At 34.4% G+C, this 16,164-nt stretch overlaps 1 protein-coding gene across 1 annotated transcript; it reads left to right on the top strand.

Annotated features, from left to right (window-relative positions):
* The first annotated feature begins 851 nt into the window (after nt 1-851).
* Nucleotides 852-5,874, top strand: LRFN5 (leucine rich repeat and fibronectin type III domain containing 5). Its single transcript, XM_052659998.1, has 2 exons — nt 852-2,236; nt 4,938-5,874. The coding sequence occupies exons 1-2, from the start codon at nt 852-854 to the stop codon at nt 5,872-5,874; spliced, it is 2,322 nt and encodes a 773-aa protein (XP_052515958.1).
* The last annotated feature ends 10,290 nt before the right edge of the window (nt 5,875-16,164 follow it).

Consider the following 16,164-nt stretch of genomic DNA (forward strand, 5'->3'; position numbering starts at 1 on the left):
ATGTTTATTTTCAAGAGCAAATACTTAAAATCAAGTTGGAAATGAAATTGTCAAGTTTTTAAAAATTAAATTTGGATAAATATAAGTGCACTGAGATTTTTCAGAAAAGAAAAATGGAATATGACATCTTCTTGGACTCACTGTCAAGTATTTTGACCACTGCTTTCTATAAATTATCATCAAAAATCCACACTAATCACATAAACCTAATATTTAAGGAGCTTAGAGCATTTATGGTAAATTTTTAGCCTTTTAATTTTTGAGAACTAGATCCGGTGTTTGCAGCTAGGATGTGAAGATTGTACTATTTTCAAGATAGTTTGTAAAGATGAATAAAATTTAATTAAAAATTAATTACTTTCAATATCTTGCCACAAGTTTAACAAATTTTCTCTTATTATTTCTGCTCAGACATATAAATTGAAATACTTGCACATTGGTAAATATGTCTAAGCTTTTGAATTTACAAGATGTCTTTTAGGGGGTTAGTAGAAGTTTTCCTGATCTCCTGCCCTCCAGTCTGGGATGAATATCTCTTTTTTGTGAACCTATGGCATACCCTGGGCATATTTCAAAAACAGCACTTAATTTATAGAATTATAATAATCTGTTGACTTTTTCATTTTCACCATTTGATTTTAAAACTCATGAGGTCATGAGTGGTATATTTTTATCCTAATGTCTATATACTGACAATACAGAGTTAATATTTTTACTTGATTAAATAAGCAAATGAATAAATTTTAACTTACATTAAAAAGACTAATTAGGAATATGAACTCTATTCAAATGATTGGATGCTAAAACTGTATTCTGTGTCTTCTCTTACAGGCTCTTAAATCTGATCTACAATGGAAAAATTTCTTTTTTATCTGTTTTTCATTGGCATAGCAGTGAAAGCTCAGATCTGTCCGAAGCGCTGTGTCTGTCAGATTTTGTCTCCTAATCTTGCAACCCTTTGTGCCAAGAAAGGGCTTTTATTTGTGCCACCAAACATTGACAGAAGAACTGTGGAACTGCGTTTGGCAGACAATTTTGTTACAAATATTAAAAGGAAAGATTTTGCCAATATGACCAGCCTAGTGGACCTGACTCTGTCCAGGAATACAATAAGTTTTATTACACCTCATGCTTTTGCTGACTTACGGAATCTGAGGGCATTGCATTTGAATAGCAACAGATTGACTAAAATTACAAATGACATGTTCAGTGGGCTTTCCAATCTCCATCACTTGATATTGAACAACAATCAGCTGACTTTAATTTCTTCTACAGCATTTGATGATGTCTTTGCCCTTGAAGAGCTGGATCTGTCATATAATAATTTAGAAACAATTCCATGGGATGCTGTTGAGAAGATGGTTAGCTTGCACACCCTCAGTTTGGACCACAATATGATTGATAACATTCCTAAGGGGACTTTCTCCCACTTGCACAAGATGACTCGGCTAGATGTAACATCAAATAAGTTGCAGAAGCTACCGCCTGACCCTCTCTTTCAGAGAGCTCAGGTTCTAGCAACCTCAGGAATCATAAGCCCATCTACTTTTGCATTAAGTTTTGGCGGAAACCCTTTGCATTGCAATTGTGAACTGCTGTGGTTGAGACGTCTATCCAGAGAAGATGACCTGGAGACCTGTGCTTCTCCAGCACTTTTAACTGGCCGCTATTTTTGGTCCATTCCTGAGGAAGAGTTTCTGTGTGAGCCTCCTCTCATTACTCGGCATACCCACGAGATGAGAGTCCTGGAGGGTCAAAGGGCAACCCTGAGGTGCAAAGCCAGGGGAGACCCCGAACCTGCAATTCACTGGATTTCTCCTGAAGGGAAGCTTATTTCAAATGCAACAAGATCTCTGGTGTATGATAATGGAACACTTGATATTCTTATAACGACTGTGAAGGATACAGGTGCTTTTACCTGCATTGCTTCCAATCCTGCCGGGGAGGCAACACAAACGGTGGATCTTCATATCATTAAGCTCCCTCACTTACTAAACAGTACGAACCATATCCACGAGCCTGATCCTGGTTCTTCAGACATCTCCACGTCTACTAAGTCAGGTTCTAACACAAGCAGTAGCAACGGCGATACTAAAATGAGTCAAGATAAAATTGTGGTGGCAGAAGCAACATCATCTACTGCACTACTTAAATTTAATTTTCAAAGAAATATCCCGGGAATACGTATGTTTCAAATCCAGTACAATGGTACTTATGATGACACCCTTGTTTACAGGTAAGAAAAATTAAGCCAATTTTTATACTTGCCCTACATATTAGTGTAGGGCTTGATAAAATACTGCTGATTTTTTTAATTGGCAGTGCCACTCTCTATTGTAGTTGAAATGCTCCATATTTTTAAGTATATAATGTAAGGCTCATGAAAGGTGAATACATGTGGGGAAATATTTTGAATGGTGTTATTTTCAGTGAGTTCAAATTTATTTTTAATATTATGCTTACCTACTTTCTTCCCCTCATCTAAGAGATGTGACTATCAGAGAACAAGATTTATTTATTTTAAAAATTCAAAAACATACCAGAACTTACACATCCACATGAGTGTTCTTTCCTTCAAGGAAGTCCTGTTGGGAGGCTATACCATTATCCCAATAACGCTGCCATTGCTCAAAGCACTTTTGGAATTATCTTTAGAACCTTCGTCATACTATTTTGAATATCCTCAGTGGTGGCAAATCTTCGTCTTTTGAGGGTGAATTTGAAATTTGGAAACAAGCAAAAGCCATTTGGAGCCAAGTCTTGTGAATAAGGTGGGTGATCAAGATGGGTATTGCCATTTTTGGTCAGAAATAGGATGTAACTATAAAATAATGAGACTGATTTTTTGACTGGTTATGTGTGTGTGTGTGGTGCTTCATATACACTGGTTCTTAAGACAGTTCCAAAGAGAAAATTTATAAGTATTTTGAGCAGTGAATCAGTGGAGTTAAGTAGATAATCTCTGGGTAAGGACATTGGTCGAGAATTTGCATCTGGCTTAAAGAATTTCTGGTATGTTTTTCTGAAGTTCAGCCTCATTGATTTATAGTCACATCTGGTCCAATTTTCAGCTGGAAATATACATTTTTACCTTTTCATATAATTTCACTCGTGATTAGACTACTATTACTCCTAGGAAATGAAAAATTATGGCTTTAAAACACATATGTATATGTATATATGTGTGTGTGTGTGTGTGTGTGTATATATATATATATATATATATATATATATATATATATCTCGTCTTTAAGCTTTTCTAAAATCAAATCAGTTGTTACACACCCAGGTGAATTCTTGAAGATAATTTGATTTTCACTTATCTATGGAAATAAGAGAAAAAAATTTTTTTTTAATTAGCATGGGCTGGTAGTAAAAAATAAAACTGATCTAACTAGCCATGTGACCAATCCTGGGCAAGGTTCTACCTGGCTGAGTTTTAATTTTCTCATCTTTAAAAGGAAGAGATTAGAGCAAATGTTTTCTAATATCTCTCTCATCACTAAATATACAGGGATATAGACTATGATGTGTGTATATTAGCACACACTAGTTTACTGTAGTCATACTCAGCTTTTCACTTAGGCTGTGAGTCATTTAACCCATAGTCAAAGATGAGCGTACGCTCCTACCCCTTTCTTACCTGTAGCTGCTAAATAGTCTGTATACTTTAAACATTAGCTCTGTGAAATAGGTCAGTTTCTGTTTTCCAAGTTCTAAGATTTTAATCCTGCCATGACAAGTAAATTCTCTATGACCCTGAGGAAAGGGCTTGAATTCCTGACCCTAATGTTTGTCACATGTATAGAGGTGATAATGCCTGCCTCATACTGTCCTTGTAAAAATGAAATAATACATATAAAGTGCTTAGTAATTCTCATTTTTACTAGTAATTACTCTCACTAGTAATTCTCTAGTATTTCTCATGCACTCACTAAATGGTAGTGATTTCAACAAAAACATACTCTGACCTAAAATTTTCTCGGTACATTTAGAACACATTGTTTAGATATAACAGATTAGCATCGCCAAGTCTTGAAATTTCCCAAACTCTTACAGAGAAAAAATAGAGTTTCAAGCCTTTTTTCCAAATTAAATCTTAGTCATATATGGTTGCTATGGAGGAGAAAAAAGCAGTGGAGAATAGGATCCACAGAAGACTTTTGTGATACAGTGGATCCAAAGATGTCCTAAACTCGTATCCACATGTACAGATCATGTTCTGAAAACAATTTCATAAGCCCACAATGGGGAAGAGAAGGGATTTATGTTCTAGTTCAACAGTTCTGCCCTGTTCATGATTCTAGAATAATATTTCTCATACATTTTTATCAACGTCATTTAATAAATAGAAACATACTGGGACCCAAGTGTTGAAGATGTAAGAGGGGGTTGAATAAAGTACTTTAGTAATTATCTTAGTTATTAAAGATAGATTTACTGGGTACCATTCCATAGTAGCTTATAACTGATTTGGAAAATAAATACTCTGAATTGCATTTCCAATCTGGTTTCTAATGTGATTGTCAGTGTTTTCCCTTCCTTCAAATTGGCTTTTAGTCACAGAGGTGTTGTAAGTGCTAAATGGATTTGTTTAAGAGTCAGATAATGTCACAGTCACACCTTTCAAAAGCAATTTGTCATAAATGATTTTTTAGCAGTGGCTTTTATTAGGAGTTCTGCTTTGCCAAGCAATGTAATTAGTAAGCTTGCCAAGCCATGGTGCAGGCACCATTAATATAATGCAGAATGCAACAATGACTTTTCGCCATTTTAAGTGGGTAAATATAAGATCAGATCATTTTTTCATATTTCATATCTGTTATAAATGTGCTTATCTTAATGAGTACTGAAATGAAACAGAACTGAACTCATAATGACTCTGTGTGTGTATCTGTTGTGTTTTTAATATTAACACAAATTCCATTGTCCCTCAGAATGATACCTCCTACGAGCAAAACTTTTCTTGTCAATAACCTGGCTGCTGGAACTATGTATGACTTGTGTGTCTTGGCAATATATGATGATGGCATCACTTCGCTCACTGCCACAAGAGTCGTGGGTTGCATCCAGTTTACTACGGAACAGGATTACGTGCGGTGCCATTTCATGCAGTCCCAGTTTCTGGGAGGCACCATGATTATTATTATTGGTGGAATCATTGTAGCATCTGTGCTGGTTTTCATCATCATTCTAATGATCCGGTATAAGGTTTGTAACAATAATGGGCAACACAAGGTTACCAAGGTCAGCAACGTCTACTCTCAAACAAATGGGGCTCAAATACAAGGCTGCAGTGGGACGCTGCCCCAGTCTGTGTCCAAACAAGCTGTGGGGCACGAAGAGAATGCCCAGTGTTGTAAAGTGGCCAATGACAATGTGATACAACCGTCAGAAACGTGTTCAAGTCAGGACTCCTCTACCACTACCTCTGCTTTGCCTCCTACCTGGACTTCAAGCACGTCTGTGTCCCAAAAGCAGAAAAGAAAGACTGGCACAAAGCCAAGTGCCGAACCACAGAGTGAAGCGGTCACAAATGTTGAGTCCCAAAACGTGAACAGGAACAACTCAACTGCCTTGCAGTTAGCTAGTCGACCTCCCGATTCTGAGGGGCCCGCATCTAAAAGAGCACATTCAAAGCCAAGTAAGTTTCTCACTTTGCCTGCTGAGAGAGCCAGAGCAAGACACAGGTACTCCCTGAATGGAGAATTAAAGGAATACAATTGTTATATTAACTCACCGAACGCCTGCGGACTGTTTTCTAAAAGAAGCATGTCTATGAATGCGATGTTAATTCAGTCCAGCAGTTCTGATGGGCATAGTGGAAAAGCAACTCTTTCAAATTCTGAGTGGATATTGGAAAGCACTGTGTAACCCATTATTTCTTTTTAATGAATTTTTTTTTTCAAGAACTCACATAGGAAATTGGAATTTGACATGCCAGTCTTGTCTCTCTGATTCATGGCTAATAGAGCCATTGCATATAAACCCTATAAGGTATAGTTACTTCATACATATGTATATATGTGTGTATATATATATGTATGAAGGTCATATATTTAAAATTGTTTAGGGAAAAAGCTGACAACAGTGCCTTCCCCATTTTAGGATCGGCTTCCAGGTTCTGCAGTAGCAGACCACAAAATGAAAGTTGTCATAGGAAAAAAAGAAGTCTTGCATAAATAATTATATTTCCTCCAGTCTTACAAATTACCACCTATGGATGATTGATATTTTTCAATGAGTAGCTTGTATATTTTCTTTCAGTGACAGTGGCATTTGTTTTTAGGCAAATATTTTCAAGAACAACATTGTGTTATGTTATTTATAATAAAATATTCAATTAAGTATACCCAGACAGTGTTAAAATAAGTTCCCTTCCAAACAACATTCTTAGTTCAGGTGCCTTAATGGTTCTGTGGCATTTCTCATCCACGACACTGCTTTTTCAGTGGGAAACAGAACATGCAATTGATTTTTTCATTTATCAAAAAAAGTCAATTCAGTTTTAAGTCACAGGACAGTTTTAAGTCATATGCATCTGCCTGGGAATATGAAGGTGTTTTCATTCATTCAGTACACATTTGCTAAATGAATGAACTTTATATTTTTCTTAATGCAAGTTAAGTAGAGAGACAAAAATACAAAACTGCCTTTATCAAAGGGATATTTATTTTTATCACCAAGTAAAATAAAAATCTTCTAATGGAGTTCTTATTGTATTTATAAGCAATATAAAGTCATTGTTCATTAACTAGATAGTAGTTTTATTTTTCCCTTTTGCTCTGTAATTCTGAATTTGAATGTTTATCTCTTAGAGTAAATGTATTTATTATTTGAATCAAAACATGGTGAAATTTAATTAGAAATTATAAAGCTTAGTGGGAATCATTTTAAAAAGCATTTTTAATTTAGTCACACAATAATATTGTTCCTTAATGATATGGCATTCTTGGACAGTCACTGAAATCAAGGTCTATAGAAAAAATGCTCTAACTACTCTTCAAAATTTCTACAATATCATATTGTAACCTGATGATGTTTTACTAAAGATCAGTAAATAGGGCTTTGCTGCTGCTGCTAAGTCACTTCAGTCATGTCCAACTCTGTGCGGCACCATAGACGGCAGCCCACCAGGCTCCCCGCTCCCTGGGATTCTCCAGGCAAGAACACTGGAGTGGGTCACCATTTCCTTCTCCAATGCATTAAAGTGAAAAGTGAAAGTGAAGTCGCTCAGTCATGCCCGTTTCTTAGCGACCCCATGGACTGCAGCCTACCAGGCTCCTCCATCCATGGGATTTTCCAGGCAAGAGTACTGGAGTGGGGTGCCATTACCTTCTCCGAAATGGAGCTTTAGGTTTTTTAAATTATTATTGTTGCTTTTTTTGTTGTTTAGTTTTTTTTTTTTTTTTGAGAATATGAATCATGTGGGAAACTCGCACAAAAAAATTTTAGCCATAACATAATAAGATATGTACTGCATATAAAGTATTCCCTAGAAGTAAGTTAAAGACAGAGTATAAATTTAACCCTTTCAGATTGCTTGAAATACTGTTTAAAACACAGGTGAGGAATGTCATCATTAGTTTAATTTCCTCTTGCTGGAAACATTTATAAACTTTAAGTCACATGCGTCTGCCTGGACATATGAAGGTGTTTTGACTTTACCAAGGCACATTTTATACATAATATATCGTGATGACATTAAAAAGTGAGTTAGTTTAAAGCAGTTAGAGCTTTCTGAGTTAGTCTTTAAAAAATTTGTCTAACAGGCTTTCACTACTTTAGGTGTTTCCTAAATATCTTCTATGCCCTGCTTCTCTTTCTAAAGTTCGTCTTTCCCACCTCTAAAATGTAATTGGCCTTCTTGGGTCAGGAATACAGCTCTTGTGAGTAATAAATTATATCACTGTGTGAAATTATTTTGTAAAATCAAAGCATTACTCAAAGTGAAATGTATTTTCAACACTATTCTGTAATAATGCACTAATTTCAACTAACCAGTTTTAGTTGTCATCAATTACTTATTTCTTCACAAAGCACTGATTGACAAAAAGCATATTATTTTTCCTTTTCCTAGTTTATGCCTTCATGGTTTTAAAAATATCCTGAATATACAAAAATTTTTCAAGACTTAAAGAAATGAATCCCCAAGCAAGGTTGTGGTCAAGGTGGTGCTGCAATCACGCAAAACAGGCAGCAGCTTAGTGTATCTACTCCAAGATACCAATTTATTTTCTATTTTCCAGTTGTTTGCATTTTTTAAAATCAATTTTCCTGCTTATGTTTCTAATGTAACTTTAATTGAATATCTTTTATTTCTCATAAACATTTAGAATGACATAATACCTAACCATGTGAAATTTATTCTCTTTGTCTAAAGCCATTGAAACTATTTAAATTGTTATTGCTCTTACAAGACTGTTTTTAGGGTGAATTAACCAAATGCTTGAACACTTACTCTGGAAATGATAAGAAGGCCTGTGTTCCTGTCTTTTAAAAGGTTTTATTTGAACAAACGATGTGAACAAAAATTAGCGTATCAAGAGGGTCAGATGTTACTTGATTTTGTTGATAAGTATATGAAAATGTTTTGCTCAGGGCCGTTTCAGTGTGAAGTGGCTGAAAGATAAATCCTTGGAAAAGTTGGGGGTGATTAAAGATACCTGGTATAACATCTTAAACACAGTAGTTATTCAGATGAATGAATGAGCAAATGGATAGATGAATTAGTAAGTGAATGGAGCCAGGGAAGAAGGCTCAGTATTCAGAATTTTAATTCATTAGCATAATAATTTGTGATCCAGATAATATATTACTATAAGCAAGAAATTCTGTCCCTCTTGTTTTTCTTTGTGTCATTTCTTACATTCCTTATTTTAACCAATTTCGTATATGTGATCCATAGCATATGGTTTTGGTGTTTGTTGTTGCTGACTGTGTATAGGTTGTGTATGTTGTTTTTGCTTCTCTGTTCTTAATTATTTTTCTTTAATTTTTAGCCATTTTATGCTATGGTTTCAGCTTGTTCACGAACAAACTGACAAGTAATATATTTACAGATATTTGCTCTAAACATTTCTTAAATTTTATGTATTCCTATGTTACTTTTTGTTTTGGATAATTGTCCTCCAATTTGAAAATGTCAAATCACTATTAAAATAGGCCTTTATTGAAAAAAGTATACATAACGATTGTGTTCCATAAAGGAATAATGAAACATTCAAAGCAACTTCAAAATCCTAAAAAGAAACAAACTTTGGTTTGATGAATATCATTTACTTGTATCTTGCAAATAGATTTACACAGAGGTGCATTAAATATGATAATTTTAAATTTGATATAGTAACACCTTTGCTGAAGACAGTGTATTTTATACATTTTTGAATAGACGTCAGAGTAAGCTTTTTTATGCTTTTAGGCACTTTATTTTAGCTGCTTTGCTAAAATAGTCTACTAAAAAAGCTTTAGAATATAAGTTTTTGAGCTTTTGTGAGCTACCTATAGACTCAACAGTTTTACTATCTGAATGATACATACTTTCTTCACAAGAATTTAAAGAATTTTTTAAAATTAAGTGTCTTCCACCTGTCCACAGAAATCTCTTATCTTTTTTCCATGAAGTATTGGAATGGCCAAAATGTTTGTTCAGTTTTTCCCTTAAGATATTATGAAATCACTTGAACGAATCTTTCGGCCAACCCAACATTTTCTGCTTTACCTTAAAGCCTCAAAAAGTACTTCCAAGTTAAATTTTAACTATTTTAATTGCTTATATTACTAAAAAGAAATTAATATTTCATTTATAAAACTAACACATTAGTAAAAAATTACCACAAAATTCACAGTAATAGCCTTTTACTTCCTAAAATTTAATATTTCCTCCTATGTTTATTCACAATAACAAACTTAAAAACAATCATTAATATCCCAATAGTTTAAAAATTTAAAATTCATAAAGTGTCTTATTGTACAAGAATCGCAAAGGTAAATGGGCATTTTTTTCAAAGAAAACTGCAGATATGAGTCCATTTTCTTCTTGGTGTGGCAGGATTCCAGTTCCATTTTATAATGCTATGCAAGCAGTGGTCATTAATATTAGACAAAGTGAAGCTGTACTCTCTTCCCCTTGCTTAACTTTCTCTTGAGTCTCAGGAAGAGTCCAGTCTTTCCACTTCAACAGTATTGCAGATGCTTGTGTGTGTGTGTGTGTGTGTGTGTGTGTGAAGTGTTTGGGGAAAGGATTTAAGGGGCATCAGATGGAAAAATAATTATTTTTCTTATCCTCCTCCTCAGTTGGTAATAAAATATAATAATGATGACAATATTAATAAAAATGACAATTCACCTTATAACGTTTGTGAGTTAAATGTTAGCTGAGGTAAATTTATGGATAAAAAAAATTATCTCACTTTTAAAATTTCATGAAGCAAAGCGAAAACAACCAAAATTAGTGACTGGAATTTTGTAATAGTTTCAGAGCTCTGTCTTTCAGATCACTCAGTTCTTTCCCTCCCATGCTAGATAAATTTACTTGCTGGGATTACAAATACAATTGGTTTTATCAGATTTGTGGGGTTTTTTTTTTGCAACAGAAAGCATCCCTCTTGTAGCAGTACAGAATAAAGAATGGTAAACACATTACAGGGATCAAGTCATCCTAAACACATGGAATGATCTGAAGAGGGGCATAGACACTAACAGTTCTGGGAATAAAATATGAAATTACCTCTTTAAGATAATGTTAATACATCTGCAATTTCATCAAATATTTCAAATACTCAATACAACAAAATACTCAGTGTACCATTGTCTTCTGATTTGTTTCAGCTATTTCAAAGTTAAAATTTAGGAGAATTACAGTATTTTAAAGTTTAAGTAATCTAAAGTTACCATCAAGCGAAATACATATGCTACATATGCTTATATGTCTATGTACGTTTTATATATATATGTGTGCAGATATACATATACTTAACCCTTTTAGATTGTAAATTTGAGTCCTACTGTAATTAATGTAATAAGATTAGATTTAAGTGGTCCAGCTATCAGAGAACTTCTCCCAGAACAGCTGTCCAAACTATACTTGCTATCTATCAGATTACAATGGAATATAAACTCTAGTACAAATATATTTTTCTGAACATCTGAATGATAGGCATCTAAACAGTTGATCTAGTTCATTCTTCTCGAATCGCTGACTGTTACAGTTCATGAATTTTAAAACAACAAGAAAATTATCTTCAAATGCATTTGGGGGAAAGCCGTGAAGTCTCTTTCATTTCATGTTTGAAACTGGATGTACATTTATTCTTGCCTGAGACTTGAACTAGACATTTATTGTTATTCTGCCCCCAAAATACATCTCTGCATTCTAAGTCGCTTCAGTCATGTCTGACTCTGCAACCCCGTGGACTATAGCCTGCCAGGCTCCTCTATCCATGTGGTTCTTCAGGCAAGACTACTGGAGTGGGTTGCCATGTCCTCCTCCTGGTGATCTTCCCGATCCAGGGATCAAACCCACTTCTCTTTTGTCTCCTGCCTTGGCAGGAGGGTTCTTTACCACTGTTGTCACCTGGGAAGCCCAAAATGTGTCTAATAAATAATTATTCTAATAACACGAAGGGGCTTATGAAATATATTCTGAGGGTTCTACCATAATATAATTTCCTAATTTTTTTTTCTGTATAATACAAACAATTGCTTTCATGTAAAACCTAATCTCCAGAAATCATTGCAAATTTTTATGAATATTTATGCTGGAGGTTTTATCAAAAAATTGTTTTGTACTATTCTCATCAGAGTCACCTGTGAGCACTTAGAATGACATATTCCTCAGACACCTAATTTTTTCTTATACTTCATCCCTTCTTAAAACTAGAGTATTGACTTTAAAATGCGACATTTGGGAAATAAATAGAATATGTACTCTACAGGGCTACTTAATGGTATTAAGCATTTGTAGCCAATTGGAATATGCGTATGGATATTTAAAGGCAGAATGTTTGCATTTAGAGCATTACTGTTCCATGGTTTTATATAAATGGTACTTGGCAAAGCATGCTACTATCTTTGGGATTATTGAATAATGGTTTATATTGTAAATGATTATTTTATACATAGTGTATAAAATAAGAAAAAACTACATTTCCTGCTCTGGATTATTTTCCTTGATATATCTTTCCATATTAATCATATGCAGCTCTGTGGTTGAAGTTAACTTTGAGTAAGAAAAATGAATAGAAGCCCGATTTTCTCATTAAACTCTTGCAGGAAAAAGTGCATTCCATAATTACATAAAAGTGTATTCCATGGATAATTACTCATTTTAGTAACTAGAACAATATTTTTAAAAATTCTGCCTTTATGGTATTATGTATCAGGAAATAGCCATAGAGAACTATAAAGTATTATAAAAGTCAATTACAATAAACCCAAAAACCAGTGAGTTATTACAAAAAAGAAGTGTAGATAAACCTTTGTTAAGACGAATCTTACCAAGATTTCAATGAGAAGTATTATAAGATCTGTTTCATAAAAAATGAATTGTTTATGACGCTGAAAATTTTATTCCCAGATGCTTTGCCGACTAATGTTGACCAGATTGTCCAGGAAACACAGGTGAGATTCTTGTTATCTGTCACATGCTTCAGTACTTAAGTGGGTATATTATTTTATAAACAAATTTTTAATTTGCTAGTTTATGCAAGTTGTTGACATTTTCCATTAAAACTTACTCAATGCTCAATGGTAAACCCTGAAGTTCAGTTTGGTTAAATGAATTTCCAGTTCCTAAATTTAGACAGATTTTTGGTTAACTGAATATTTTTTTTTTTTTAATTTTATTTTATTTTATTTTTCTAATTTTAAAATCTTTAATTCTTACATGTGTTCCCAAACATGAACCCCCCTCCCACCTCCCTCCCCATAACATCTCTGTGGGTCATCCCCATGCACCAGCCCCAAGCATGCTGTATCCTGCGTCAGACATAGACTAGCGATTCAATTCTTACATGATAGTATACATGATAGAATGCCATTCTCCCAAATCATCCCACCCTCTCCCTCTCCCTCTGAGTCCAAAAGTCTGTTATAGACAGCTGCGTCTTTTTTCCTGTCTTGCATACACGGTCGTCATTGCCATCTTTCTAAATTCCATATATATGTGTTAGTATACTGTATTGGTGTTTTTCTTTCTGGCTTACTTCACTCTGTATAATCGGCTCCAGTTTCGTCCATCTCATCAGAACTGATTCAAATGAATTCTTTTTAACGGCTGAGTAATACTCCATTGTGTATATGTACCACAGCTTTCTTATCCATTCATCTGCTGAGGGACATCTAGGTTGTTTCCATGTCCTGGCTATTATAATCAGTGCTGCGATGAACATTGGGGTACATGTGTCTCTTTCAATTCTGGTTTCCTCGGTGTATATGCCCAGCAGTGGGATTGCTGGGTCATAAGGGAGTTCTATAAAAGTACACATGATACCATGCGTGACTACAAAAGTGATTCAAAAATTACATTGGTATTCCCTTCATCAAAATATTTTGATTCATATTGTAAGAATGAAGGGAATACCAATGTAATTTTTGAATCACTTTTGTAGTCACGCATGGTATCATGTGTACTTTTATAAATATTTCTAAATGTGAAGACAGTAGCTTGATAGGAATATATTCACTCATATCCTTGACCTCCACATAGTAGAAGCTGAGATGATGTATTGTGCTTCACCAAAAGTGGATGAACAGAAGTGTTTCACTGTTATCTAAAATGAATGTAGCCACTATAAAATGGAGCAAAAGACTATTCATGAAATATTCATGGTATTCCTTTTGTCAGCAGCCGATTACTCTTCTTGATTTTCTTTTCTTTTTCTTTTTTTTTGGAAGTTTCAAATGAGTATTTGATTCCTGCATTTTAATTGGATCAGAAAGTGTGTTTCCAGACAAAAATGGTATTTTAGCAATCTGTTCAAACAGCTGGATGCATCAGCCATTTGCTTAAGATTTGGCACAGGAAAAAAAAAATACTCTGCTTTTAAAGGTTCATAGAAAAAGTCATTGATTTATTTGTTGATAGTAAAAAATAAAGATTTTTTTAACCATTTCTTATTTAAAAGATAACAATCACTTGCACTATCCTTAAGGGTTTCCCCTGAATAATTCCATCCCAAATCAAACAAAACGTTTTCCATGCATCATTTCTTAATTGAAATTAGAATTCCATTCCTAAGCTGCAAAAAAAAAAAAAAAAACGAACAGATGGCTCGCTGGAAACAATCAGTAACAGAGTGTCTTTCATGTACTTGGTGTTACTAGAACCGAAGCGACCTGCATGAAGGAGCCTGTTTTCTACCACCTTCCCTTCTTTTCTTTCCTCTTCTGTTATTCCTTCCCTCTCTCCCCCATATTTGATTAGAAAATGTTGAATTATCATGCAACTTTGGACACTCAGCTGTACTGAAAGAGAATATCCATAGAAAGGGTTTAAAAAATCAGGGTTTCTCAATGAGAAGCATGATCCAGGATGGGGCTAACTGTTCTATCAAGAGTTGATAGGAAAGTCAATCTGGTCATCTTTCAATTACCAACTGAAGCAATTTCTCAAGTATTCATTTTTCGTGGGGCATGTTACATATCATTGTGTTTAACTCTTTATTTTACCACAGTGTTAGAAGTCAAATTTAGAGAAAAGTAATTTCCTTGGGAATTTATGTGCTACTCAAGATAGCAAAAGGTTTGCCAATGTGATAAGTATGTAAGATTTCTAATAATGACTTCTCTGTGCTAAAATAATATTGATTTGAGAACTTTGGAAAATATAGTTTAAAATTTTTAAAAAATGTAAATCTGTCATAACCCACCACCCAGACATAAATACTACTGTGGTGCATGATCTTTCAGTGATTTGTGAGTTCTATAGGTAGTAAATTCTTATGTACGTATGTATGTTTGTATTAGATTTCATATGTAGGATATGTCACTTACTTTTAAAATCTTATGCAGAGTCTTCCTTTGTTGAAACATAATGTCATAGCAACTTTCTTTCCATGCTTTGGGTATTTTTTTTTTCTTTCTACAAGCATTAGCAAGAAAAATAAGCCCTCAGGCAAGGAAGAGTTTTAACAAAATTTGGTGGCAATACATCATTTACTCACCACCCAATTTCCTGCTACATTTCTGTTATCAGATTTAAGTCACCATATGACCTCAGTGTAACTATTCTTGGTATTTGATAAATGATTCCTGCAACAGCAGGCCTATCATTTCTGCAGCTGTCTGCACAACCAAGCAGTGATGCCCCTGTGAAGAGACTGTGACCCATGGGCTCTGAGTCTTCTCACGGCCTTTCACACTGTCGGCGCCACTTCACCTTGTGAATGAAACGAGGTAGAGAGCTGGCAGAGACACCTTGTGCTCATAGTTTCTTCTTCTTCCTCTTTTTTTTTTTCCTGGCTGGCAGTGGAGGGTGCTAGTGGGATAAAGAAGATTATGCAATTTTAGCTTAAGTTTATATTTCCTGCAGGATATTAACATACATGTCTTTTTCTGCCCAGTGGCAAAATGTATTTCCCAATCATTGGCCTATTGCATTAAACTTAATTAAAATGTCCCTTAGTATACAGACAATAATATAAGCCAAAAAAAAAAAGAAAGAAGAAACTTGATACATTTTTTTTAATTTAAAAAGATATTTCCTAGGTGACAGTATTAAACTGATCATACCACAATCCCTAACATAGCATCAAGCTCTCATAGGAAGGTGCAGAAAGGTGGAAATGTTTTGCCCCATCAGGGGTTTGGGTGCTCTTCTTTACACTGAGGTAACTGCTAAGATGACTGTTTTTCTGTGATTTATTTCATTTCCATTAGAATATGTCTGGTGTCAATTTTATTCCTTATGACTTTTCCTATATGTGAATAGAAACAGAATGAGCTTAAAATATTTACTGTAACACATGCAACCCTTGTATAATAAACCATAAGATTCCAATTACACTAAGATGAATTGAGAGCAAAGGGGAAAGGAATCATTGGCAGAATCAGTGATAATTACTCTGTAAGTAAATAGGCACATATAAATTAGCCTTGTGTTTGAAAATATTGTTATGCTTAAAATGAATCAGGTAGAACAATTGATATGATGTATTTGGCAGT

The sequence above is a fragment of the Budorcas taxicolor genome, chromosome 21 (genome assembly GCF_023091745.1).
Source record: "Budorcas taxicolor isolate Tak-1 chromosome 21, Takin1.1, whole genome shotgun sequence".
Lineage (NCBI taxonomy): Eukaryota > Metazoa > Chordata > Mammalia > Artiodactyla > Bovidae > Budorcas > Budorcas taxicolor.

Bases quoted from the DNA above. Each gene is read 5' to 3' on its own strand.
- LRFN5 (XM_052659998.1), top strand. From the start codon at position 852: ATGGAAAAATTTCTTTTTTATCTGTTTTTCATTGGCATAGCAGTGAAA. The intron at 2,237-4,937 runs GTAAGAAAAATT...ATTGTCCCTCAG, and splicing joins GATGACACCCTTGTTTACAG to AATGATACCTCCTACGAGCA.